This window comes from Molossus molossus, unplaced genomic scaffold (assembly GCF_014108415.1).
Source record: "Molossus molossus isolate mMolMol1 unplaced genomic scaffold, mMolMol1.p scaffold_m16_p_2, whole genome shotgun sequence".
NCBI lineage: Eukaryota > Metazoa > Chordata > Mammalia > Chiroptera > Molossidae > Molossus > Molossus molossus.
The window spans coordinates 138737291-138762944 of record NW_023425355.1 but is presented as its reverse complement, the minus strand read 5'-3'; the positions used below and the strand labels follow the sequence as shown (position 1 = coordinate 138762944).

Below are 25654 nucleotides of genomic sequence, written 5' to 3'. Positions count from 1 at the left end.
GTGGAGAACGGTAGGACGGAAGAAATACTTGCAGGGTGGAATAGGAATTTTAGAGAAGACATTTATTTGTGCAGGGTTCCCGAGGACGCACCTCCCGTTTTCTGGCTTTGGGCCGCCCGGGCAGAGGCACGCCCCACCCCTTTCGGAGAGACTGTAGGCCACGTGGTCCCACGCGCGGCTGCGCAGTCTCCTAAAACCGCCTTTTCCGGCAGGTTCTTGTGGGCGTGGTGGCGCTGGTAAAATGGCAGCGCCTCAAGCAGTGATGCTTCCGGACAAACTGAGGTAAGGTGGACTGATGGAGATGAGCTGACCAGAGAGGGGATGGAGCGGGCCGAGTCTGGGCTTGGAGGATGTCTAAACAGGAACAAAAAGGGGGGAGGTGGGCCCCGCAAGCGCGCCGCCGCGGCAGCTCGAGCCCTCCCCGTGGCGCGATCCAAACTGTCACGAACGTGTGCGGGGTCAGGGGACCGTGGAGGGAAACAGGTGGCGGGAGTGAAGAAGACCTGATGTCTGCGCGTGGGTGTTGTGTAATCAAAACACGGGAAGCAAAATTTCGGTCCAGGAAACCCGAGCGATTTCCTGTCCCTGGGCGCGGAGGGGAGGGGAGCTCAGGCGGGCAGCGCGGCAGGTGCCGCCACTGACGCTGGAGGGTGCTTGTCTCCTGTTTCCAGCCACAAAAAGTACCGGGCCGCCCTGAAGAAGGAGAAACGAAAGAAACGTCGGCAGGAACTCGCTCGGTTGAGAGACTCAGGTAACCGACTCCTCATCTGTATTCTGTGTTGTTCTCGCCACTTCCGCCCTAACTTGACACAGTATCGGAAGGATGACAATAACTGTATCTGGTAAGACTTGCTTGTGGCGGCTACTGCCTCCCATGTAAAGTTATGTTAGACCCATATCAGAAACAATGTAACGGTACTCAGAGCTGGGCAAGAAGTCATGGCAAATCATCATCCACTGATTATGTGTAAGTATTTATGAACTATCTCCTATTACAGAAGCACCCAGCCCTTGCACAGAGTAAGTATTTGGTGAATGTTTTTCTTCGCAAAACCAGCAGGAGTTCAGGATTTTAGATATTTTGCAAGTTTCTCTCAAACTTGAGTAATGTAAGAGACCCTTTGTTGACTCAAGTTATTATTAATACATTATTGAAATATATAAGCATAAAACTAGTTACAAAACTCTTATTTAACTATAAAGCAACATATATACACATTACAAAACCAAGTGACATTACACATCCAGTAAAAATCACATCTAGCCCTGGCTAGTTTGGCTCAGTGGTTTGAGCATCGACCACGGACCAAAGGGTTTTGATTCCTGGTCTAGGGCACATACCTGGGTTGCAGGTTCGATCCCTGGCCCCCGTCAGGTTCGTGCAGGAGGCAACCAATGGATGTGTCTCTCTCACATCGATGTTTCTCTATCTCCCTCTCCCTCCCTTCCACTCTGTCTAAATATCAATGGAAAAATATCCTCTGGTGAGGATTAACAACAACAACAAAAAGTCACATCTACATTAATATGATGTTATGGATGACGGGAGACAGATACTCACAACATGAATATGGCACTGATTGGAGTTTGAAATGATGCTACTAATACTATTGCCCTGTGGTTATTTACTATTTTTTTTCCTGTTAAAATACTGTAGGACATTCACTTGTACTGGCTATGGTGTCATGTGTCCTTCATATGTCAGAATCTAACGTTTATATATTAAATGTATATAAATATATTAATATAATAAAATTAGTACAGTGATACCTCGGTTCTCGAACATAATTCGTTCCAGGAGGACGGTCGAGAACCAAATTGTTCGAGAACCGAAGCAATGAAACCAATAGGAAATAATGGAAACTGGATTAATTCGTTCCAAGCCCCAGAAAATGCCTATTTACTGGCCTAATTTGTATATAATATGTAGAAAAACATAAGTCTCAACAAGAAATAAAAGTGTACAGTATGTCTAAGGGTTAAATTCAGTGTAAAGCGTGACTCTCTCCACAAAGCGTGACTCTCTCTCTGCACTCACACTGATGACGCAAGCAAGGCGCGCTGGGCCGAATGAACGCCATTCGGCTCAACTCGGCTCATCTCGGAAGTTCGAGTTCCAAATATTTGTTCGGATTCCAAGACAAAAGTTTCTTGAATCTCCTGGTCGAATACTGATTTGGTCGAAAGTCAAGGCGTTCGAGAACCGAGGTATCACTGTACTACTTAGTTATAAAATTATATAGTAGTTATAAATGCAGTTGGAAGCACTGAAATCACACTGGAGTACTAGGCTATAATGATTGCCATCCAGATTATCCAGAATATGCTTATTAACTTATCCTAACAATTCTTGCAGTTCACAGACCATGGCCTTAAGTAACCAGGATTCTTGGACCTTGAGAAACATAGCCATACAAGTTTTATTTACCATTGGAGTTGCCTAGTAATCATTTTAGTGGCAATGCTTGGAATATTTAGAATGGAAACAGCAGTGTATTTAACTGCAACCTTTGTTAGCACCTCCTTTTTTTATTCATTCAAAACTAGTCCACAGAGACAGGATAAAGCATCAGGGATAAAAGGGAAAACAGCATAGGTTGGAATTATTGATGCTCTTAGGGATTCCCCACTCCCTTAAAGTTCTCAGCTACCTTTACCTTTGTTCATTAACCTGTTTCCTTCTAACATTTTTTTTTAAATGTCTCGTATTTTCCATTTTAAACCCTATAGCTGTTGTTTGCATTGCATTGATCCCCCCCTAACCCCCCGCCCTTGATGTTGGAAAGTGTGTTCAGAGTGAGCCTTTGTAGAGAGACAGGCATAATATCCTTTGGCAGTTTAGTCAGTTGAAGGATACAGGTCACATGTCTGTTCAGGATTATATGGCTAAAGGCAGATCTAAGACTTAAATACTTGTCTCTGGATTACTGCTCCTACTTTTGTCCACTCCAACTCACAATTCTTTATTTAGTGTTTCTTCATGAATACTATGTCCTACCATATACTGCTGGTCCTTGTAGCACACATTGGATGGGTAAACATTATCCAGAAGGCTAGAATATAGAGATATTCTAAAGAATTGCTATAAGAGTGTATTGACAAATGATTGGTAGAAATTTCTGGAATGTCAACCTCTCAGTTACAAGTAGCCTCTTTAGCTCCCAGTTCTAGTTAACCTGAAATGAGCTGCCTTGTCAGCCAGTTGTAAAACTGGCGTGATTCCATATATAGTTACATTTATAATACAATTAGATATATTGCACATGTATGATCAAATGTATGCAAGGATGCATATATGTAGAGAAAATGCTACACCCAAAACTGTTAGTGATCACCTCTGTGGAGTGTGTGAGCTTGTTTGAGACATGATGGGGGATTGAATGAATCAGGCTATATGTTTTTGTGTATTGGCTGTGTCCAGGCAATGTCTAGCCTAAACATACCTCTGTAAGTCAGTCAATCATAGCCTCTATCAGATTATCTGGAAAGCCCTTTATTTACATTAGCTCATTTAATTATCTGAATTATTAGATATTTCTTTAACTTTTTAAATTGATTTTTAGAGAGAGAGTGGAAGGGAGAGGGAGAGAGAGATAGAGACATCGATGAGAGAGAACATTGATTGGCCACCTCCTGCATGCCCCCCTCTGGGAATCGGGCCCACAACCTGGGCATGTGCCCTGACCAGGAATTGAACTGGTGACCTCTTGGTGCATGGGTTGACGCTCAACCACTGAGCCATACTGGCCTGGCTGAATCATTAGATATTATTCTATGTGAGTTAGAACTTAACCTAGCCCTGGCTGGTTTGGCTCAGTGGTTAGAGCGTCGGCCTGTGGACCAGAGAGTCCAGGGTTCAGTTCCTGCTAAGGGCATGTACCTTGGTTGCAGTTTGTCCCCAGCCCATGTTGTGGTCATGTGGGTGGCAGCCAGTCGATGTGTCTCTCTCACATCGATGTTTCTCTCTCTTCTTCCCTCTCTCCCTCCCACTCTATCTGAAGATAAATGCAAAAAAAAAAAAAAAAAAAGTCCTCAGGTGAGGATAAAAATAAAAATAAAAAAAGAACTTAACCTAATTTTTTTCTTTTACTAATTTTCTTTTAATTTCAGGTGTTGAAAAAATAAAATTTACTTGCTTAAGAAAAGTAAATTATCTAAGATGCGGTGAACCTTGGTTAGACCTAAACTCAATATATGTGACAAACACAAAATATTTTTCCTTTAAGCCTGAGCTCTCCTGTTACATATCTTTAAGATCACTTTAGTTCTCATTTTTTCCCCTCAAATTTAATTCTGAAGAGGAAAGGATATGTGTTTTGTTGTTGTTGTTGTTGTTGTTTTATTCTCACTCGAGGATATTTTTTTCCATTGATTTTTAGCGAAAGTGGAAGGGGGTAGGTGGGAAAGAGAAACATTGATGTGTCTTGAGAGAGACACATCGATTGGTTGCCTCCCACATGCACTCGGACCAGAGTTGGGGATCCCAACCTGCAACCCAAGCATGTGCCCTTGACTGGGAATTGAACCCGTCACCCTTTGGTCCATGGGCTGACACTCTAATCACTGAGCCACACTGGCCAGGACAGGATATGTGTTTATTATATTAAAATTTGTTTTCCCATGCTTTTATTTTGAGAATGTCCCAATGTACAGAAAGTTGAAAAAATACTACCATAAATATCCATGAACCCTTCACCTAGATTTGCCTGTTGTTAACATTAGATACATACATACACATTTTTTCTGAACCCTTTGCATGTCATTTGCAGATATCATGACCTCTCACCCCTAAATACTTCAGCCTACATCTCAAAAATATGAAGACAACAACACTAAACTTGCACTCAAGTAAAGGAACAAAAATTCAAAGATATGATGTATAGGCCATTAAACTTTCTCAAACCAAGATGTGATTATTTTGAAATACCCTGCATTCTGGATTAGTCTGTCTTCTCCTGATGCTTCCATTGTTGCCAATCAGATGGCTCCATTGTAAAGAGGGTTTCCCTCTTATAATTAGTACTCATTTGTGGGCTGATATTTTGAGATGGTGTAAATAAATATTCTTTTCCTAGCAAGCTTTTATCCAGTGTTTTTACATCTTTATCTAAATTAGTTCTTACACTGGGGGTTGCAAAAGTGATGGCTTTTCTGCCCTGGCCAGTTTGGCTCAGTGGTTAGAGCGTCGGCCTGCGGTCCGGAGAGACCCGGGTTCAGTTCCCTCTAAGGGCACGTACTTCGGTTGCAGTTTGTCCCCGGCCCTGGTTGGTCGTGCGGGTGGCAGCCACTCGATGTGTCCCTTCACATTGATGTTTCTCTCTCTCTCTCTCTCTCTCTCTCTCTCCCTCTCTCTCCCTCCCACTCTATCTGTACAAATAATGGAAAAATATCCTCGGGAGAGGATTAAAAAAAAAAAAAAAGTGATGGCTTTTCTAATTAAGTCTTTCTATATTTCTTAGTCACGACTCTTCTGCAAAGATGGATGTTTCCTCCCACATCCCCACCACCTTTTTGAGTATCACTGTGGAACCACTGATTAACTTTCTAAATTTAATGTGTTATCAACTACCAATATTGTTCTTTTTGATGCTCAGATTGTACCAAATTTGGGCAGTTGGAGACTTATTATTCGAAAGTTTTTTTCTGAATTATTGACTAAGGTTTTCTAATACTCAGATAGTTTAATAAAACATTTAAATTCCCTCAGGATTCTCACAGAAGAAGGATGAGGAAGAGGAGGAAGTTTTTATTGAACAACAACAAGAAGAGAAGCTGTTGGAGATAGAGAGGTCAGCACTGATTGAAGCACCTCTTGTGAAGTCATTTATTTCATTTGAATATTATATCTTTACTAACGAATGTGGGTCTTTATGAAACCTTTATCCAAAATAAGTCTTATAAAATACCTTGGATAATTTATTTAAATTCCTAGTTGACAGGACAATACTAGATATCATTTTTTAATGGAAGTATTTTTTACTGTTTTTGCTAATTCATAAATATTTTGAAAAAAAAATCCAAATAATTAAGAAGTATAAAAAGTGAAAGGGCTTTAATGAACTCAGTACACCCAAAGATGGTGACTGTTAAGAATGTAAGAAAGAGCCCTGGCTGGTGTAGCTCAGTTGGTTGGAGCATCCTCCCCTGCACAGAAAGGTCATGGGTTCAATTCCTGGTCAGGGCACATACCCAGGTTTGGGTTTGATCCCTGGTCCAGGCACATACAGGAGGCAACCACACTGATGTTTCTCTCTCCCCTCTCCCCCTCCTCTCTCTCTAAAAATCAACTGAAAAAAAAACAATAACACATATCCTTAGGTAAAGATTAAAAAAAGAATGTGGTGGCCATCCAGCGGGTCCCCACAGTCCCTTTTGCTGTGGCACTCTCCCCAAACCAGCACTGGATATTTCCAAAGCTCCCATACTGCTGCTAGCACAGTGCCCCACTGCTCTTACCAGCAGCGCTGCCACCTGATTTCTCAGGCTTTCGTGTGGGCATTTCCTCCTGGATAGAATAGAGTGCTAGCTCAGGCTGGGGAGGACCCAGTTTCCCTGGGAGTGCTTCGTCCAAGGCGGTGGCTGACATGGGTCCTGGTGGTCACCGTGATGCCTGCGGGGCTGGGCAGCTGACCACTGGGGTAGGAGCAGGCTTGGGGCTCCTGGGGACTGGAGGGACAGAAGAAGAAAGTGATCAGAGATTTTAATGAAAAGCAACAGTAAGCAAATGGAACTCTGGCGGAGATGGAAGAGGAGGTAAGTATGCACCCCTATCTTTACCCAACCCTATGATGTCTGAGCTTCCAACCTACCAGAAGGATCTTGCCAAACTTCACCCGAAAGTAAGAGGCACACCTTTGACAGCCTTATCTAAGGGCCGAGGAGACATGATATATGGCACATACACTGTAGAGAATGAGCATATGAATCGGCTACAGTCTCAGAGGGCATTGGTTTTGCAAGGCCCTGACAGCCTGAACCAGGCCACCCAGAGTATTGAGCATTCTCATCCGATTGCCACAGACCAGATTGACTTAGAAATAGAAGAGCTGGGAGAGCAACACAACCAGTTAGAACATAACAAGAATAGACTAGTAAATACAAGTGAAAACATGAGCAAAAGCCAGTTCTCTGGTCAATGTCCAGAAAAGTGACAACCAATAAGCTGCTACTTTCCATTGTCATCTTACTGGAGATAGCCATCCTGGGAGGCCTGGTTTATTATAAATTCTTTCCACAAGCATTAGCCTTCCTGCAGGAAAGGGTATGTGGACCAGAACTTGAACCATGTGAATGAATGGTGTCAGAGATGTGGAATAAACCTATTTGCTGCTGTGAGCTAACTGTTCAAGGATGCACTGTGTAGCCAGACTGTGGGAAAGGGAGGGAAGACGGAAAACTAATTAAATGTGAAGGAACAGCAGCAAGACCAGTGTGATACACCAAGGTAATAAATGCTGTTTATGACTTCTTCAAATAAAAAAAAAAGTAAGAAAGAAAGTATAGATGTTGTACATGTATATTTCTATAGTTGGGTGATATTTAAACAAGTTTTTCTATAAATTGCTTTTTTCTTTAAATATATAGGCCATTTATTTAGTGTTGATGCAGAGATCTAACTCAACCAATTCAATGATAACATGGTATTCATTGTATAGATATAGCATAATTTATTATTCATTCATAATTTATAGTTTACTAATGGACAGTTCGGTTATTTACTATTAAATAACATTTACTTACTTTGTACTATTAATTTACCATTAATTTACATTTATGTTTTTTTACCATTATAAAAAGTTGCATTAAAAACACTCCCTGGCCGGTTTGGCTCAGCGGATAGTGCATTGGCCTGCAGTCCAGAAAGACCTGGGTTCGGTTCCCGCTAAGGGCACATACCTCGGTTGCAGTTTGTCCCCGGCCCTGGTTGGTTGTGCGGGTGGCAGCCACTCGATGTGTCCCTTTCACGTCGATGTTTTTTTTTCTCTCTCTCCCTCCTACTCTATCTGAACAAAAAATGGAAAAATGTCCTCAGGTGAGGATAAAAAAAAAACAAAAAACAAAAAAAAACAAGCCTTGCTGCCCTGGCTGGTTTGGCTCAGTAGAGCATCAGCCCGCAGACCAATGAGTCATGGGTTTGATTCTGGTCAAGAGCACAGACCTCGGTTGTGGTTCGTCCCTGGCCCTGGATGGATCGCGCAGGAGGCAACCAGTCGAAGTGGCTCTATCATGTCAATGTTTCTCTCTGTCTTTCTCTCTCTCCCTCCCTCCCACTCTATCTGATGATAAATAGAAAAGTGTCCTTGGGTAAGGAATAAAAAGTTGTTAAATAAAAATTTTTAAAAAGGCTTGGTTCAGTGGGTTGGAGCATCATCCCATGTACAGGTTGCAGGTTTGATTCTCAGTCAGGACACATACCCAGGTTGTGGGTTTGATCCCAGCTGGAGTGCATATAGAGGCAACCGATCAGTGTTTCTCACATATTGGTGTTTCTCTCTCTCTCTCAATGAAAAACATGTCCTCTGGTGAGGATTGAAAAAGAAGTTGCAGTGACTATATATATCTTTGATAATTGTCCTATTATTTCCATAGGAAAATGCCTGGAAATGAAATAGTTGGGGTCAAAGGATAATACACATACAATGTAGATGGGCAGGTAGGAGGAAGGGCATCCCAGTTGGCAGTCTGCAGGCCCTCCAACAGTGAATCAAGGTGCCCATCTCCCCATACCTTCATTCACACTAGGTATTACCAACTTTATAAACTCCTATAGTTAAAAATTGTATTTCATTGTTTCAAATGTACGTTTCTTAATTAGTAGTGTTGAGTATCTTTTTATATCTTTTATTACCTATTTGTAGATTGCTTACTTAAGTCTTGCATCTTTCTCTTTTGGTATTTTTTTTTTAAGCTTGTTGTGTAAGCAGTGTTATTACTTGATTAAGGATATTGATTCTTTATCTGGCATATGTGTGATACATATTTTTTCTCATTCGTCATCAGTCCTTACTTAGCTTACAGCATTAATTACCATAATTTGATTTTCATGTTATCAACTTTCATCATGGTATCTGGCCTTGGTGTCTGACTGAATAAGGCCTCCCTCATCCCAAGATGGCAAAAATATTTTTTTTTCTGTCAGTATTTTTCATTTCAAGGGGTAGCTTTTTTTAAAGTTAAACACAACAATGTGAATGTACTTAATGCTACTCACTTGTATGCTTTCAAATGGTTAAAATGGTAGATTTTATGGTATATTTTGCCACAATAAAAACATTTTTTAAAGGAAAAAAAACTTGATAGACACTCTCTAGTTATTTAGTGTGTTCATTGGAAATGTTGCTTCTTTTCTTACAATTAATTCCTGTTATCTACCTAAATATATTAATAGGTGAAATTATCAAAATGCCAAAAAGAAAAAAAATGTAATAGTTATTGGGAACATGGAGTGGATTCAGCCAGATCTGCATTCCAGTCCTGGCCCTGCTACTTACTAGCTATGTTCAAGTTGCTTAATCTCTCTAAGCTTCAATTTCCTGCCTTAAATATGGAGATAAAGTCAATCATAGTACCTACCTCATAGAATTGGGGCAGTTAGATGAGGTGGTAAGTGCATAGTGCTTAATATCGTGTTAGCAGATAGGAGGTTGTGAAATAACTCTGGTTCTTATTATTATAGATTTCTGTTATGATGTTACATAGTTGATCCTTGAACAATGTGAGGGTTGGGAGCACCGACTTCCTGCACAGTCAAAAATCCATGTATAACTTTTGACATTTGCAATATGCCAGTCTCTACCATGGCTAAAATACGTGTTCCTAGAATCTGCAGTTGGAAACAGAATATATTTTCCCAATAGAGTATTTGAAATTGTGGTTAGGTCCCCAGGCTAAACATAAAACCTTATTTAACTCCTAATGTTACTGAAGACATATAGCACAATTTCTCATATTTCATTTCCCATTTCCAGATTCAGTGGGGACATGCAATCTAGATTCTAAACACCCAGATGGCTAATAAACTTTAGAAATATAACCCGTCTCTAAATTAGAAACTTGTGTATTAGATGTCCGAGGTACCATTTTAAGATAGCATTACTCTTTGTAATTGGTCATTTTAAAAATTAAACTAGATGCCTGCTAATTTATTTTTATAACTCCTTGTCATCTTTTCTTAAAGCCTGTAGCTTTCTTCATTTTAAAGACATGATCATGATGTAGTTTTATTTTTCTTCTTTCAGCAGTTTCAGTGCTTGAGGCAAACCACGGGAGTCTCTTAAGTGTATAGAGTAGCAGTCCAAAGGTTTATGGCAGAAGATGCCAGTTTTTCCTAGTACTGCAGTCTTGCAATTGCCACTTTTAAAATGCACAGAATAGGAAGGATAACACTTTCTGGATGTGAAAATCTAAATGTGGCTTTGAAACTTGTTACTTACTTTATTGGCACTTAAACATCACAATGGTCAACCTACAGGGAAAGTTGTGTCATCATTTTATGTAAAAGATGTCACAGATATGAAATGTAGAAGTAGTGATTTTAAGCTATTACTCTCTAGGAAGATAGTTGCTGAAATGTAGTGCTTTTCTAAATATAGTGTTTTTCTAAGATTGTTTACTCATGTCTTCTAACCCTCTTACTCCCACTTAACTGCTGTCTAGAAAATGTTTTCCATGATAGTTTAATCATTTACAAACATGTCATTTTTACTCTTTGGTTGTGTATGTGTGTGTATTTATAGATTATTGCCCATTTCTTTTATTTGATTACATTATCACATTGATAGGCAAAAATTACATGAGGAGTGGTTGCTGCGGGAACAGAAGGCACAAGAAGAATTCAGAATAAAAAAGGAAAAAGAAGAAGCAGCTAGAAAACGACAGGAAGAACAGGAGGTACAGTATTAATCAGATAACCAGTTAACTAATTAGTTAACCAAAACTCATTAAGAGTTATATATCTTGAACTTAAAAAAATAGATATCATCCATTTTACCAGAGTTGTAAAAAAGTTTTTCATTTATTTGCCCTGTTTGTTAAATGTTTTAAAAAGTGAGTCTGAAAAAGTATTACTTTTCCTTTTTTTTTTCTCCCCCTGTAAAGAGAAAGTTAAAGGAAGAATGGGAAGAACAGCAGAGAAGAGAGAAAGAAGAGGAGGAACAGAAGCTACAGGAGAAGAGAGAAAGAGAGGTGATTCCTGTCACAGGAGGATAAACGCACTGCGTATCCTCTTAGTGAGCAGATGTGGCAAGTGATGGGGTTGAAGAATAAGGTATAGGCATAGCAGGGCTTGGACTCCAGTTTTCTGTTTAGAAAGAGTCATGTTTTTAGTAAAGTATACACTAAGTTTTTAGTAAAGTATACACTAAGTATCCTTCTGGTGCTCTTATTTTCATCTGTGCAGTGGAGGATACTTTAAGGTTTTTCTTCAGCTTTACCTATATTACCCTTTATACCAGGGATTGGCAAACTGTTTCTGTAAAGGGCCGGGGCATAAACATTTTAGGCTTTATGGTCCATATGGTCTCTGTTGCAAACACCCAGCTTTGCCAGTGTACCATGAAAGCAGCTATAGATAATCTATGAATGAATGGTTGTGGCTCCATTCCAATAAAACTTTATTATTTTGTTTACAATATTTATACTATGTGCCACTCTAGAGCAATGTTTTTCTGAGGTACTGTGGTATATGGGTTAACTTAGAGAATAATATTTTGTATAGTTTCCACATTAATTTACAAGAGAGTTAACTGCTTATGACATGTCAGCAAGAATTAGTTGATTGAAGGAAATCAGGAACTCAAATATTGAGGAATTTGGAAAGTTTTTTGTTATTAAATCTTGACTTTCTTTCCAACTTGAATTAGTTTTCTAGAGTGGAGAGTTCAGATGATAAATAAGCAAAAGAGCTAATTTTAAGTGGTATAATACAATTGCAGCTAACACATAGTTGCTCATTTAAAAAATTCTAAGGTTATATGTTTATATCTCCTCTATCTTCAGGACTCTTTTTAAAAGTTGATTTGGTATATTTTGTTGCTGTTCCTTAACAGTGTATTTATTTCAAAGATATCACAGCTCATCTTTCCTTGAGTCATTCATCAGGATGTATCTTTTCTATAATATGGCTGGGTTTGAATCGCATAGATTTGGGTAGTTAATCACTTTATCCTGGGGAAAAATGCATTTATTTACATCTAGTCATGATGGGATAAAAGCAGCCTCTGTGACCTTTGTTTTTTGTGTCTCAAGCTATTAGTTAAGTCCAGTGCAACTTTTTAAACACCTTTATTTGAGCACTGCTTTTCAGATAAGGCAAGACCATGTTAGGTTTTTAGGGACAGGACAATTGTTTGCAGCTTGTCATTTTTTAATAGAGAGTAATCAATTCCCATTTTAATAGAATGTTCTTCAATTGAGGTCTTTCTGACATTGGATTAAAGCTAAGGCTTCTTTTCCAAAAGTTAAGGCTTTTGTTTCAAAGGAAGTCTGATGAAACATTAAGGAGAAGCTAGTAAAATGAAATATATTCTAAGCATATGTAGAGGGATGTGCAATTTGTGTTTTTGCTCTGTGCTAGATACTTCTCTAGTAGACAGAGCTAAAGCATCCAAAAAGAGAGTCCCTGCTCTCATTGAATTAGTTTTCTAGAGTGGAGAGTTCAGATGATAAATGAGCAAAAGAGCTCATTTTAAGTGGTATAAGATCATGTTAAGTGCTGTAAAGAAATAAAGCAGAGAATCAAGTGATAGAGTGACTGTGGTAGGGAAGTACTTTAGATTGCCTGGTCAAGGAAGACTTCTCCAAGGAGCTGACGTGTGAGCTGACACCGGAGTGCAGAAATCTCAGGGAGAAAAGGGGTCCAGGCAAAGGGAAGAGGCCTGAGCATAGAGCCAAAAGAGTGTCAGGGTGCCTTAATCCTAGAAACCAAAGGAGAGAGCAGCAGGGGAGGTCGTCAGGAGGGTAGAAAGGGTCAGATTACCTAAGGCCTCCTCGATTCGAAGGAGGAATTTGGATTTTATGTTAAATGTAATGGGAAGCCACTGAAGGGTTTTAAAGCAGGGAGTGACTTCATATAATTTACATCTTTACCTTTAACAGATCATTCTAACTTTTGTATAAAGAAGGGGGGTTGGGTTGGGGGTGGGGAATGGTGAGCAAGGAGGCAAGATTGGAAATATGGTGACCAGTTAGAAGGCAGCTGTTTCAGATAGGACATGGGTGGTGGTTTGGATGAGGGTAGTGCTTAATACAGATAAGTACACAAATTTGGGGTGTGCTGAGGCAGAGTTAACAGGACTCTAGCTGGTACACCGAATGTACAAGGAGGGGAAAGAAATAGAGGGGAGTTCAAGTCATGCACTTGTAGGTTTTTTGTGTGAACAGAAATGGGGCATTTAGAGCGGTAAGGGAGGGATAAAGAAAAAGTAGAGTTTTTGTTTGTGCATTTAAATTACTGAGGACCCTTACCTAACCAGGTAGAGTTATCAAGTGAGCAGGTAGACAGACAAGTATTTTATGTAATGCTTTAAGGGGCTAGGGAAGAGAAGTCTGTTGACCATAACTTCAAAACTTGTTAAGATGCCAATGAGGTAAAATCTACTGGCATATAGCAGGACTTCCTTTGCCTTATCTGAAAGTTTGAGATTTTCCATCAATCCTAATTACTACTGTTCATGTCATATTTTAGCATTTGTTAAATATTTATGGTGTTTCTGCTAATGTTGTATTTTATAATATTCATAATACCTCATGTTAATAACTAGAATATGATATATATGCTTAAATATACTTGCAATCTGAGCCATTAAATGTCCTGTTTGAATAAAAACTCAAGTATATATCCTTTGACACCTTTTCAGAAGATCTGTGCTGTAGAAAGTAAACTAGAAACTGAAGTTTTTTGTATGTATAGGTTGTTAAAAATTTTTACACATGAGATTCTTAACCAGAGAAACCAGATGTGACTTACCTGACTTCCAGGTTTTCATTAGTCCTATGTTTGCACCATTTGTAGGAGGCTGTGCAGAAGATGCTGGAGCGAGCTGAAAATGAGGTATTTTCAAAACCTTTCATTAAGAATTTGAGACTGATTGAGTGTTTCTTTAAAAATAATACTTCCAGCAATGTTAATTTTCAGTTGGCTCTTTAGATCACGTCTGAAATATCTGGGATTACTTTTGTGGCTCTGATTTATGCAGTAAGAACCACAAAAGTTATCACTGAACAAAAAGCAAATGATATCAAATCACCCCTGTGGGCTGTACTTGTTTATGGTCCTTAATGTACAGATAAGAAACAGCAAGCACACCCTCTTACCCTCTAATGGACCGTTTAACCGGCTTTAGAGGAACCTTGATTTCTATCAGTGGTGGCTCCCTAAGAAGTCCTTCGACCATTTTCAGAATGGATGGGCAAAGGAAACCTTGGTGACTGCTCCTGGTTGCCATAGTGATGCCTGCTAATGGGTACAGCTTGTGCCTCAGCATAATTGTTTGTAAAGTCTCAATTGCATGTTACAACTTAAGTGTGTATATTATTAAAAGAATTCATCTTTATTTTGACCAAAATATTTGAATACATTTTAAACATTTAATTCTTAATAGATTTTTATACCACCAGTAAAGTCATGGTTATTTTCAACAGTTGGAAAATAGTACCACGTGGCAAAACCCAGAACCACCCATGGACTTAAGAATAATGGAGAAAGATCGAGCTAATTGTCCATTCTACAGTAAAACAGGAGCTTGCAGATTTGGAGATAGGTAACTAATTTTGCTTTATCATGTCAGAATTAAGTGCCTCAAGATTTTGAGGTTTTTGAGTTCTGTTTTAGGGGGTGACTCGGGCTTGAGTTTGAGGTGTTCACAGTCAAGCATCTGCTGTGTACTTGCTCCTTTTCCAGCTCCCCAGCTGTCTGTCCTCTGCTTATAAAGGGGTAATGAGGCTGAAATGAGTGAATACAGGGAAAGCAGGTAGAATAGTGTTGCCCTTATTCTGTGAGATACTCTTGTTCCTTGCCTCTTGCATCAGTGTTTTTGAAACAAGATAGTCATGTGGAAAATTAAGTGTTGATGTCTTCATTCATTTAGCAAATATTCATTTATACCTACTATATGCCAGGCAATGGTGATTTTTATAATTTGGCCTGTTTATGAATTAATAACTCAAATTAAGTAAATCATTCATAATGGTGAATGAATCCATCTGAGACCAAATCTAATTATTACTATGCATTCTGCAGATGAAAAGGTCTAATCATATCTTAGTGTCCTATTAATTCCAAAAAAGGGATATGAATAGGCAATTTCATATGTATTCAATGAAAAACTGTATGTTGTCTCTCATATTTCTTATTTATAAAATTATCCATGCCATAAGTTCATTTCCTTCTTTGAAAATATGAACTTTCTCTATCTTTCTGTTGTATTTCTTTTAAAATTTAAGCCTTAATACAATTTTACATTTTTAAAAGAGATTTTTATTGATATTTTTAGAGAGGAAGGAAGAAGGAGAGAGAGAGGGAGAAACATCAGTGTGAGAGCAAAACATCATTGGCTGCCTCCTGCATGTGCCCTGACCAGGAATCAAACTAGTAACCCCTCAGTGCCCAGGATGATGCCCAACCAACTGAGCCACACTGGCCAGGGTGCATTTTACATTTTTTAAAGAACAGTGGTCCTCAACCCTGGATGCACATTAGAATCATCTAGAAAGCTGTAAAAAATTATGTCCTAATTTAGATTGAGTAAATCACAGTCTCTGAGAATTGGGCAGCCTTTGGATTGAAATTTACAATTATAATGTGCCCCAGGTTTGAGAGTCCCTAATGTAGGGTGTGTAACTCATTTTGTATTTTATAGTAGGGTTATATACACCCAGAAGATCTGTGAAAGGATTCACAGGATCTGGTCAATAATGAAAGTTTCCTCTTGAGAAATTGGGAACTAATGAAATTTTATTTCCCTTTATACTTTTACAAGTGTTTTTCAAATGTATACTCAGTTTCATCAAGAAATAGTAATGATTGATGTAAAACACCCCCCACCAAAGGAAAAAATGTATTACCTTTGAAAGACAATTGAGACTCAATAGGAGTTCACATCTGTGTGGGTAGTTGAACCAGATTGCGTTTAAGGCCTTCCAGCTTCAGGATTCCTCGTTGAATTTTAATACTTGTGGTCATCTGATTCTGGATTCTCCTTCTGTTGGACTTAAGACAGAAGGGAAGATGTCCTAAACAGTTTCAGGAAATCAGTTGACAGTGCTTACTTGCAGAAAGGGGAATGGCCTGTGAGGCTCTCAAAACTCACCCCCCTAGAGTCGTTTCAAGGAAGTACTGACAGTGTCAGATTACTTTGTGAACATTTCTTAATATTTTGATAGGCATATGAAATTTCACCATAACAACTATTTTTAAAAAGTAGCAGAGTGATTTGATATATTGTTTAAGTGATGAGTTGTGAAGTCAGATTCTAAGAAATTAGCAGTTACAATATCTAGCACCATCCCTTCAGACAAAAACACTGTGCCCCTTTTACGGGAAGTCATAGGGACTTGCTCTGGATCACACACTGTTCTTTTCTGTTGAGGTTTGTCATGGCATCAGACAACACTTCCATAGCCTAAGCATTTCTTTGATTTTGTTTTTATAATTAGTACAATTCAATTCTAGAACCTTTCTAGACTTGGTATTTTTTGGAGTCAGAGCTTTGAGGGGGTTTATTTTTTTCCTCCTAAAAGAACATAATTATTGACGAAAAGTAAAACTTAACCGGAATAGTTATTTATACCTCACCCTTTTCCAGAAACAATTTAAAGAAAGTTCACAGTATCCTGCACTAAGTTTAATAAAATAAAATAAATCAAAATCAAAGAAAGGAGGAGAAAGTGGGTTGTGAAAGTGCTGTGCATTTGGCCCTGGATTTGAATACATCCCATGCAGAGACAAGCTATCTAGTTGTTACCAAAAAGGAAGAATGAGCGGTATTTCTGGAAAGACAGAAATTTTCCTGGTATCAGATTCTAAATGTTTCTCCCATGAAATGCTATATAAAGGCATTGAGTAGGAAGGTGAACAATAACTTTGATAGATGTTTTGTTAACAGTTACATACATAATTTTCATGAGAATGTTTCTTACAGAGACCTTCGATAAATGATTGCAGCCTAACTACAATATATATATGGACAATGGTGGTGGGTACCTGGAGTGTTCCCTTAAAAAAAGAAAAAGAGGCACAGTCAGTTAGCTTTACCAGAGGGGTCATTTGGAGACCCACACCATTTATTGGCTGTCCTTGGTGTAAGGTAATGTTTAAGTATGTGATTTTATGCCAGTCTTACTTGATTCAAGTATCTGAGTAATGGGTAAATAACATTCTAAACAAGGGGTTCTCAAACATGGCTGACCTTCAGGACCAGGTGGGGAGTTAATTTGAAAATATGAGTCCCCCACTCTTTGAGGTCTGAACAGATGGTCTGGCTAGACCTAAGGGATCTGTTTTCCCCATGTGATTCTTAGAATCACACAGGCTTGGCACCATAGCACTAGACTGCCTCCCCAAATCTCTCTTGTCTTAGCTGACTTTTCAGTAGGAGCTGTACAGGCCAAGGGGGCATTTTCCCTAGATGGGGACTTTGGCTCTGTTCCAGAACTCACAAACGCTCATTTGACACCCTGGGAACTAGAGCCAAGTTTATTCAGATGTAATAAGTCCTCAAGCAGAATGTTAACCTTGTTAAATTGGTTTCTTATTTAATTCTGCATGTGTTTCATACTTGTAAAATTCTGATTCACTGTTAACACTACCAGCCAGGTTGAATCCTCCTTGCTCTTTATTCTGTCCATAGCTGTACTTGAGAAGATGAATCACATCACAAGGTCCCTAACTGAATAATCTAGGAAGGTCTTTTGGAAAATAGACAATTTCACATTGATGACCACTGATTGCACATTTCCGAGCTGGGCAAAGTGTGTGTGGGGCATTCTGTGTGCAGTATCTCACTAGGTGTACAGATACATATTACAGACATGGAAAGTGAGTATGAATTAAACATTTAGTCATTTCTAGGACATTATTTTTTCCAACACATGCCTAGTTCTTTAACTTTTTTTCTTCCTAAGTTCTGGGGATTTATTTATTTATTTATTTTTTTTATCCTCACCCGAGGATATTTTTCCATTTTTTGTACAGATAGAGTGGGAGGGAGAGAGAGGAAGGGAGAGAGAGAAAGAAACATCGACGTGAAGGGACACATCGAGTGGCTGCCACCCACACGACCAACCAGGGCCGGGGACAAACTGCAACCGAAGTACGTGCCCTTAGCGGGAACCGAACCCGGGTCTCTCCGGACCGCAGGCCGACACTCTAACCGCTGAGCCAAACTGGCCAGGGCGGGGATTTTTTTTCCTAATCAACTTTTTAACTAGAAATCTAACCAGGAAAATTTTGATGATTTGGAATCCTGAACCACATCCCTCCCCCTTTTATTTTAGGAGAAGGAAGTAAGAAAGAAAATAAACTCATATAAAAGATTTTTTAAAAATTACTCAGATGTGGCCTGGTTCAGTTTATACTATGAAAAGAACATTGTGCTTCCTTCAATTAAATAAAATTTAATTACATTTACCATGCTATATAATGAACACACCATAGTAGACTGTAGGTTAACTCAGCTCTCTTGGATCTTCTCTTACCTACTAGTCATTTGACTTGGGTAACTTTGCTTCTCTAGGCCTCAATTTCCTTCTTTACAAAGTAGGGAGAAATAATAGCCCCAGCTGTGCTAATAGGTTGCAAGGATCAGAGGGAAAAATGTAAAAATGCCATGAAAACTGAAATGTAATAGATGTATAAGATTGCAGTACTCCATTAGCTGGAAATTCTTAGATTACCCTATTCTCTAAGCATCAGGTTAATGAAGATTGTATAGAACCAGGATTGTATTGTTCTCATGTTCCTCCTAAGTCCCACATAAGGCATCTGAATGGGAAATGAACTTGGAAATAGTTTCCAACTTTACATTTTGATGAGAGTCAATATATTGGTCAGTCTTAGAACAGTTTTCTTAAGTGTTGACACTTGATGTCTGAATGGGTTTTATTATTTTACAATTAAGTCAAAATAGCCGAGTTACTTGAGTCTTGATCTCCAAATTTAAAGCAAGTTCTTTATGTATAATTTCTAACTATTGAATTACTGAATTTAAACTTTTCTTTCATATGCAGGTGTTCACGTAAACACAATTTCCCGACATCGAGTCCCACCCTTCTTATTAGAAGCATGTTTACAACGTTTGGAATGGAGCAGTGCAGAAGGGATGACTATGACCCCGACGCCAGCCTGGAGTACAGCGAAGAGGAGACCTACCAGCAGTTCCTGGACTTCTACGAGGACGTGCTCCCTGAGTTCAAGAATGTGGGGAAGGTGATCCAGTTTAAGGTGAGCATGTACAGTGCACATGAAGGAGGGGATTGGTTCACTTCCCACTGAAGTACCTGATGAGACGAGAGAGCTAGGGTAGGGGCATGTGCGATGGCATAATGCCTGGCCCAGTGTCGACCGCCCAGGCACTCAGTGAATGTTACTTCCTTCTCTCGGTAGAGATACTACATGAACTCATGTACTAGCATGAATGTTCCTGGGAGCCGGGGAAGGCTCTTTCATCTCTTCAGTACCTCTGTGATCTAACTTTTCTAGCTAGTGAACCCTGGGCAGAAGGCCCTTACAGACAGCCATCCCAGCATTCAGTTAGAGGCCACCTATGACGGAGATCATCTTCTCTCCCTCCCTCCCTCCATGGGTAGTGGGTCTTGCCTAGAGCCTCAGTATACACAAAGTAACACCACTCCACTTATTGAGTTTGTTGTCACATTGTTGCATTGTATTGACAGTCCCACCCCAGGTACATGTTCTTTCTTCTGGAACTACCCTAGAATATAGATCTTGATTCCTTTTTTTACATTGTTTTTATCAATTGGATAATTTCAATACTGAACATAACATTCCCAAAGTCATGGTTTGTGGTACAGCATATGGTATGAAAAAGAGGCATTCAGATTGCACAGAATTATTCTAACACGTTCCTTAAGGCAAGAGTAAAGTCAGATGTAATAGCCACCACTTGCGGGACCCAGTAGTTGAATCCTACCATGGTGAAGCCTCCAACTTTGTGATGAATTAGATGCAATTCTGAATGATTCTGTTGTTAAGGTAAGGAAAATGTCCCATAATTTAGATAAAGATAGGAGTAAAGCTGGTGTTTTTTTTTCTGTTTATTGGAAATGACAGTTAGAACAGCCAAGAATAGAGCAACTATTAACCAGGAGCACTCATGAAATTTGAAGCTGTACTTCTTCCTACCAATTTCAAGATTTTTAAAAATAAAAAAAAATTATTTCCCCTTTGTCTTTTATTTCTGTCGTGTATGCCTTTCCATCTTCGTACTACTTCTCAGCATTACCAGTAAACACTAAAGTAGAAGTGCATGGCCACACACAACATGGTGCCGTTGGACTAGTCCTGCAGTCTGGAACATGTCACCTTACCTCTCCGTGCCTTTTCCTCATCCCGAGAGTGAGGGGTTTGGACAGTATTAGCAGTTTTCCTCCTGAGGTCCCTACATTGTACTGCTCCATTAAATTAGTGGTTGAGCTGCTTTCAGAACTTCAGAACCAGTTATTGGAAATTACACCGTTACCTGCAATGGGCCACCTACTAACCAGGTGTATTTTTTTTCTTTTCTTTAGAATTCTATCAGCCAAGCTCATGCTAATCACATTGGAAGTTATAAATGGAAATGTGTGTGTTTAGTAAAATTTTAGTAGGAAAATTTCCAAAACATCAAATTTATAATGGAAAATTAATGATGGGTCTTTGGGAACCACTGGCTTAAGTGATCTCTAAGGTCCCTGGAGTAGCTGACGTGGCCTACCAAAAGAATCCTGCCCTTTTTTTTTATGCACTAATAAAAATACTCTGGAACAAATTTATAAAATTAAACATTTATTTTAAAAATAAAAGCTAAATATGGCTATGAATATTTTAGGATCTTTTTATACCATTATATAAAACCAAATAAAAAAATAGTATAACCAAATGAGATATGTCATTTTCAAAGGCAAATGATCAAATGTTCAACCTAACTAATTATAGGAACAGTGCATATTAAAATGAGAGATTATTCACACCTATCAGGTAAAAAAATACAAATTATCTCAATACCAAGAGTGGGCAAGGATGTGTGAATTAGTAAAACCACTTCAGAGGGGAGTAGTTTTTCAGTACCTAGTGAAGTTGTAAACCTACAAATCTGCACACTACTTGTGGTCATGCACACTGCAGAAATCCCTACACTCAGACACACGTTCCAGATTCTGACTGTTGCACTGTTTGTTGAAAAATTATAAGCACCTCAGATATCTGTCGTTAGAGAAGTGGACAAATTAATTTGATAATTTGATATACCCAGTATACAGTAGTTAAAATTAGTCATTAAGGTTATGGGATTACATCTTGAAAAAATGTAGAATAAATACTATTTATGTAAAATTTTAATATGTACAAAGCAGTGCTATAAATTGTCAATACATATACATGTTTCTTTGCATACATATACATAAATGTGTATACCCATATATACATAATAGACATACATTTCTGTGGATGTCTATACATAATGTATGTATATATTTGATGTGTATGTGCCTGTGTATGTGTGGCTATGATATCTGTGTGTGTGTGTGTGTTTATGTTTGGAATGTGAAGGATAGTGTTCATGTATGTGATGGAGGAGGGAGAATAGGATGGAAGAGCTTCAACTGGGCCTTTAATGTTTTACATATTTAAAATTCTCAGTCAAAAAAGAAAATGTTAGTGTTAAATCTGGGTGGTGTATCAATGGGCTGATTTCTGTTCTCTGTATTTCTGTGCATATGTGAAACATTTCATATCTATGGAAAAAAAGGATCTGGATGAACAGGGTCAGATAATTGGGGCCTGCAAGCCTTCTATGTGTAGAAGTATACCTTAAATAGACTTGAGAGTGGGGTAGTACCTTGATTTTGGAATCTTCAATTGATAACTACTTTTGGCAGTATTGACCTGAACAAAGTGCAGTTGATGACTAAAGGGATTCTTTTCCTTAGTTTTTTAAAAAAATTTTAATGATAGAATTCTTCATTGCTCCTTAGGTTAGCTGCAACTTGGAACCTCATCTGAGGGGAAATGTGTATGTTCAGTACCAATCGTAAGTATTCTGAACATAAAATGTCTTCACATTTTGTCACAGTACAGTGTTGTGATTATGTTGATGTCTGGGATTCTTTCCACTGAATAATACAGCTTTTATATGCATGGTATTTTAAAATATGTAAATAGTAAGAGCTGATATAGAAATATAGAAGGGATTTGAAAATAATACATTTGAATTTCATTCTTTGTATAAGTACATAGTTTTGAATGTTCTGTAATATAATTATTTTTACTTACATAATTTTAATAATTAAAATACAAACCTAAAGGGATAACTAGAATAGGGAATAGAAAAGTATAAATCAAAAGAGCCAGGAAATGAAGCCCCAAGTAATCTCATTGTGCAGTTAGTGTATCATTTCTGCTCATTTTGCTGTTTGCCTGGGCCGCGCCGTGGCTAATGGGTTACATTAACCATTGTAATAAGAACAGCAATCTTAGCTAAGAAACAATGATCTCTGACAAAGGAAAACACTTCTGCATTTTTAATGGTCCCATCTTTTGGTTTAAGAAGCTTTGACTCAAGCCAATTTCCATGCATCAGAACCTCTCAGAGGATTAGTTCCTGAATAAATTGTGAGCTTCAGGAGCTGGAATGTTCTAATGTGTACTCTCTCAGTAGTTCAAAAGCAGTAAGCTGAGTGGTCCTACAGTCAACTAATAAAAGGGTTAATTAACAACAGAGTTAATCTATATATTAGATTATTACTATAAAGTGTCTTTTAATTTGTGGTTTAAAGGGAAGAAGAATGCCAAGCGGCCCTTTCTCTGTTTAATGGACGATGGTATGCAGGACGACAGCTTCAGTGTGAATTCTGCCCAGTGACCCGGTGGAAAATGGCAATTTGTGGTAAAATATAACGTGATGATTTTTCCCCAGTTGTTCCACTGTTATATAAAGGGATATCCTTACTAATTAATAATAATATTAATATTATTAATAATAATAATCTTTTAAAGGGATAAAAAATAGCTTTTACCTCATGCAGTACATGAGCCGAGATGATTAGATAAAGGACATCACATTTTAGATCTATATGTAACACACCTTGTTGGGTCTCTGTGCATGACATGATTGAGGTCACAATGTATTGGTGACAGAGTTGGGCTAGAATTGGGTCTTCTTGTCCTCAGTCCTGGAGCTCTGTGTCTGACACTTTAGAAAGCCTGAGAAGTTGTGTCCATGGGAAGCCACCCTTCCTTATCACGGTTTCAGAGGTGTTTGCTATTCATTGGCTCCCCTCACTTGAGCTATGTTGTTTTCCCCATCTTTATCCCTAATGAATCCTTGGTCATCTTTGCCACCTAAAACATTACCTATAACATCCCTTGCCTTACTTGAAATACATGCTTTTGTGCAATAGACTGATTCTAGCTGTAGGATGTGTTGAGGGCACATTCAGTCAGACTGACTCATCGATAGTGGCCCTGAATCAGGATATGATTCAGTCCTATGAGTACCCAGCAGTTTTGATGGCCTCGTTCTTTTTTTATTTCTTTTGGATAGGCTTAGTGAAACTGTATAGCTAAGGTACCCAGAAGCAAAGAGATGAAGCTATTCATGCCTTAGGAGAGCACATCCCTGACCCTTTTCTTTGCTTTACACTCGCCTGCTTAACACCTCTTATTTAAAAATCTATAATTTATGAAGTTTGAATCTTTGGCAACCTTATCTTAATGGATGCTGTCACTTAAAAACCATTTATTGAAGAGAAAAAATATTTTGGAATTCCCTTGCTTTGGAAAAACAGAAGAACCATTATACCTTAAGTTTAAAGGATTGGAGGCTGAAAAAAATGGAACTGTGTTCTCCGTAAAGGCAGTTACTTTTGTCAGTTCCTGGCAATCCAGTATGATTTCAGTGAGTTGCTTCTGAATGTGACTTTGACTCCCCCAAAGCAGGACACAATTTCACTTTTTTTAAAAAATAACTGCTTGGTTATTTTTGAGCATTTTTTTTTATGTCCTTGTTATTAGCCATTTGTGTATCTTCTTTGGAGAGATGTCTGTTCAGATCCTTGCCCATTTTTAATTAGGTTATATGTCTTTTTATTACTGAGTTGTAAGAGGTCATGATTTATTCTATAGACAAGTCCCATATCACACATATGATTTGCAAATATTTTTTCCCATTATGTGGGTTGTCTTTTCACTTTGATGGTGTTTTTTGAAGCAAAAAAGTTTTTAATTTTGATGAAATCCCATTTATCTATTGTTTTTTTTTTCTTTTTTGCTTTACTTTTGCTGTCATATCTAATAATCCGTTGCTTTGCCCCATGTCATGAAGATTTTACTTGTATGTTTGCTTTAGAGTTTCATAGTTTTGTGTCTTTCATTCAGGACCGTGATCCATTTTGACTTTCTTTTTGTATATAGTATGTGGTATGGAGGTATTATACTTTTAACTGTTTTATATATTTGGGAAATTTACGGCTTTCAAAAAATTTTGAAAACCCCAAAAAGATCTCTGAGTTGTTCAGATAGATTTCACCTTTGACAATAATCTTCCATATTAAAGGCACTTGGTAAATTTGAAAGCATTAGGCCAATATTTACCATCTTCTTAAAGTGTTAATTAGGGATCTGCATTGTCAGTTGCACTCCACATATAATCCAGTAGAAAGACAGGGTATCCTGGCTAATTAAGACTTCTGATTTGTTACTTTTCACAGTGCCATTTGTTAGAGCACTTGAATATATTGAAGTCCTGGGAACCAAAACCGTAACATCAATTTATGTAAGCCCCTTTTAAATAATACAAAGAAGAAAACAATTCTGTCACATCCAACATGAGAAATGTAGTTTCTAAGAAGGATAAAGTACCAGCAATAAATGTTGTTTCCTCAATGTGCCATTGCAGGTTTATATGAAATACAGCAATGCCCAAGAGGAAAACACTGCAACTTTCTTCACGTGTTCAGAAATCCCAACAATGAATTTTGGGAAGCTAATAGGGACATCTACCTGTCTCCAGATCGGTCTGGCTCTTCCTTTGGTAAGAACTCAGAGAGGAGAGAGAGGATGGGCCACCATGATGAGTACTATGGCAGGCCCAGGAGGAGAAGAAGCCCCAGTCTGACCCGTTCCTACAAAAGGAATGGAGAAGCTGAGAGGAAAAGGAGAAGTAGCTACAAGAGTAAGAAATCTCACAGACATTCGGCAAGAAGTCGTGAAAGGCACCGTTCACGAAGTAGAGAAAGAAAAAGGGACCGTAGCCGGGGCCGGGGCAGCCGTAGCAGAAGCCGCCGAAGCCGGAGCTGGAGCCGAAGCCGGAGCCGAAGCCGGAGTCGGAGCCCCAGGAGCCCCAGCCCCTCCAGGTCCAGGAGTCGTGGTGGGAGGAGGTCAGATAGTAGAGACAGAACTATTCATAGTCCCAAATCCAAATAAACCGATTTTGTTTTTAAA

General features: G+C 38.7%; 1 protein-coding gene and 1 pseudogene across 1 annotated transcript; both read left to right on the top strand.

Annotated features, from left to right (window-relative positions):
- The first annotated feature begins 214 nt into the window (after positions 1 to 214).
- On the top strand, positions 215 to 25654 carry ZRSR2 (zinc finger CCCH-type, RNA binding motif and serine/arginine rich 2). The gene is made up of 11 exons (XM_036270228.1): positions 215 to 282; positions 672 to 751; positions 5708 to 5789; positions 10782 to 10890; positions 11098 to 11184; positions 14012 to 14050; positions 14641 to 14759; positions 19225 to 19438; positions 22189 to 22244; positions 22990 to 23099; positions 25110 to 25654. Exons 1-11 carry the CDS (start codon positions 242 to 244, stop codon positions 25634 to 25636), a joined length of 1464 nt encoding a protein of 487 aa, XP_036126121.1. The 5' UTR covers positions 215 to 241; the 3' UTR covers positions 25637 to 25654.
- LOC118636025 lies at positions 6077 to 7412 on the top strand (annotated as a pseudogene).

Coding starts and splice junctions, on each gene's coding strand:
- ZRSR2 (XM_036270228.1), top strand. CDS start 242: ATGGCAGCGCCTCAAGCAGTGATGCTTCCGGACAAACTGAG. Junction 283..671: donor ATGCTTCCGGACAAACTGAG/GTAAGGTGGACT, acceptor TCCTGTTTCCAG/CCACAAAAAGTACCGGGCCG. Junction 23,100..25,109: donor GTGGAAAATGGCAATTTGTG/GTAAAATATAAC, acceptor GTGCCATTGCAG/GTTTATATGAAATACAGCAA.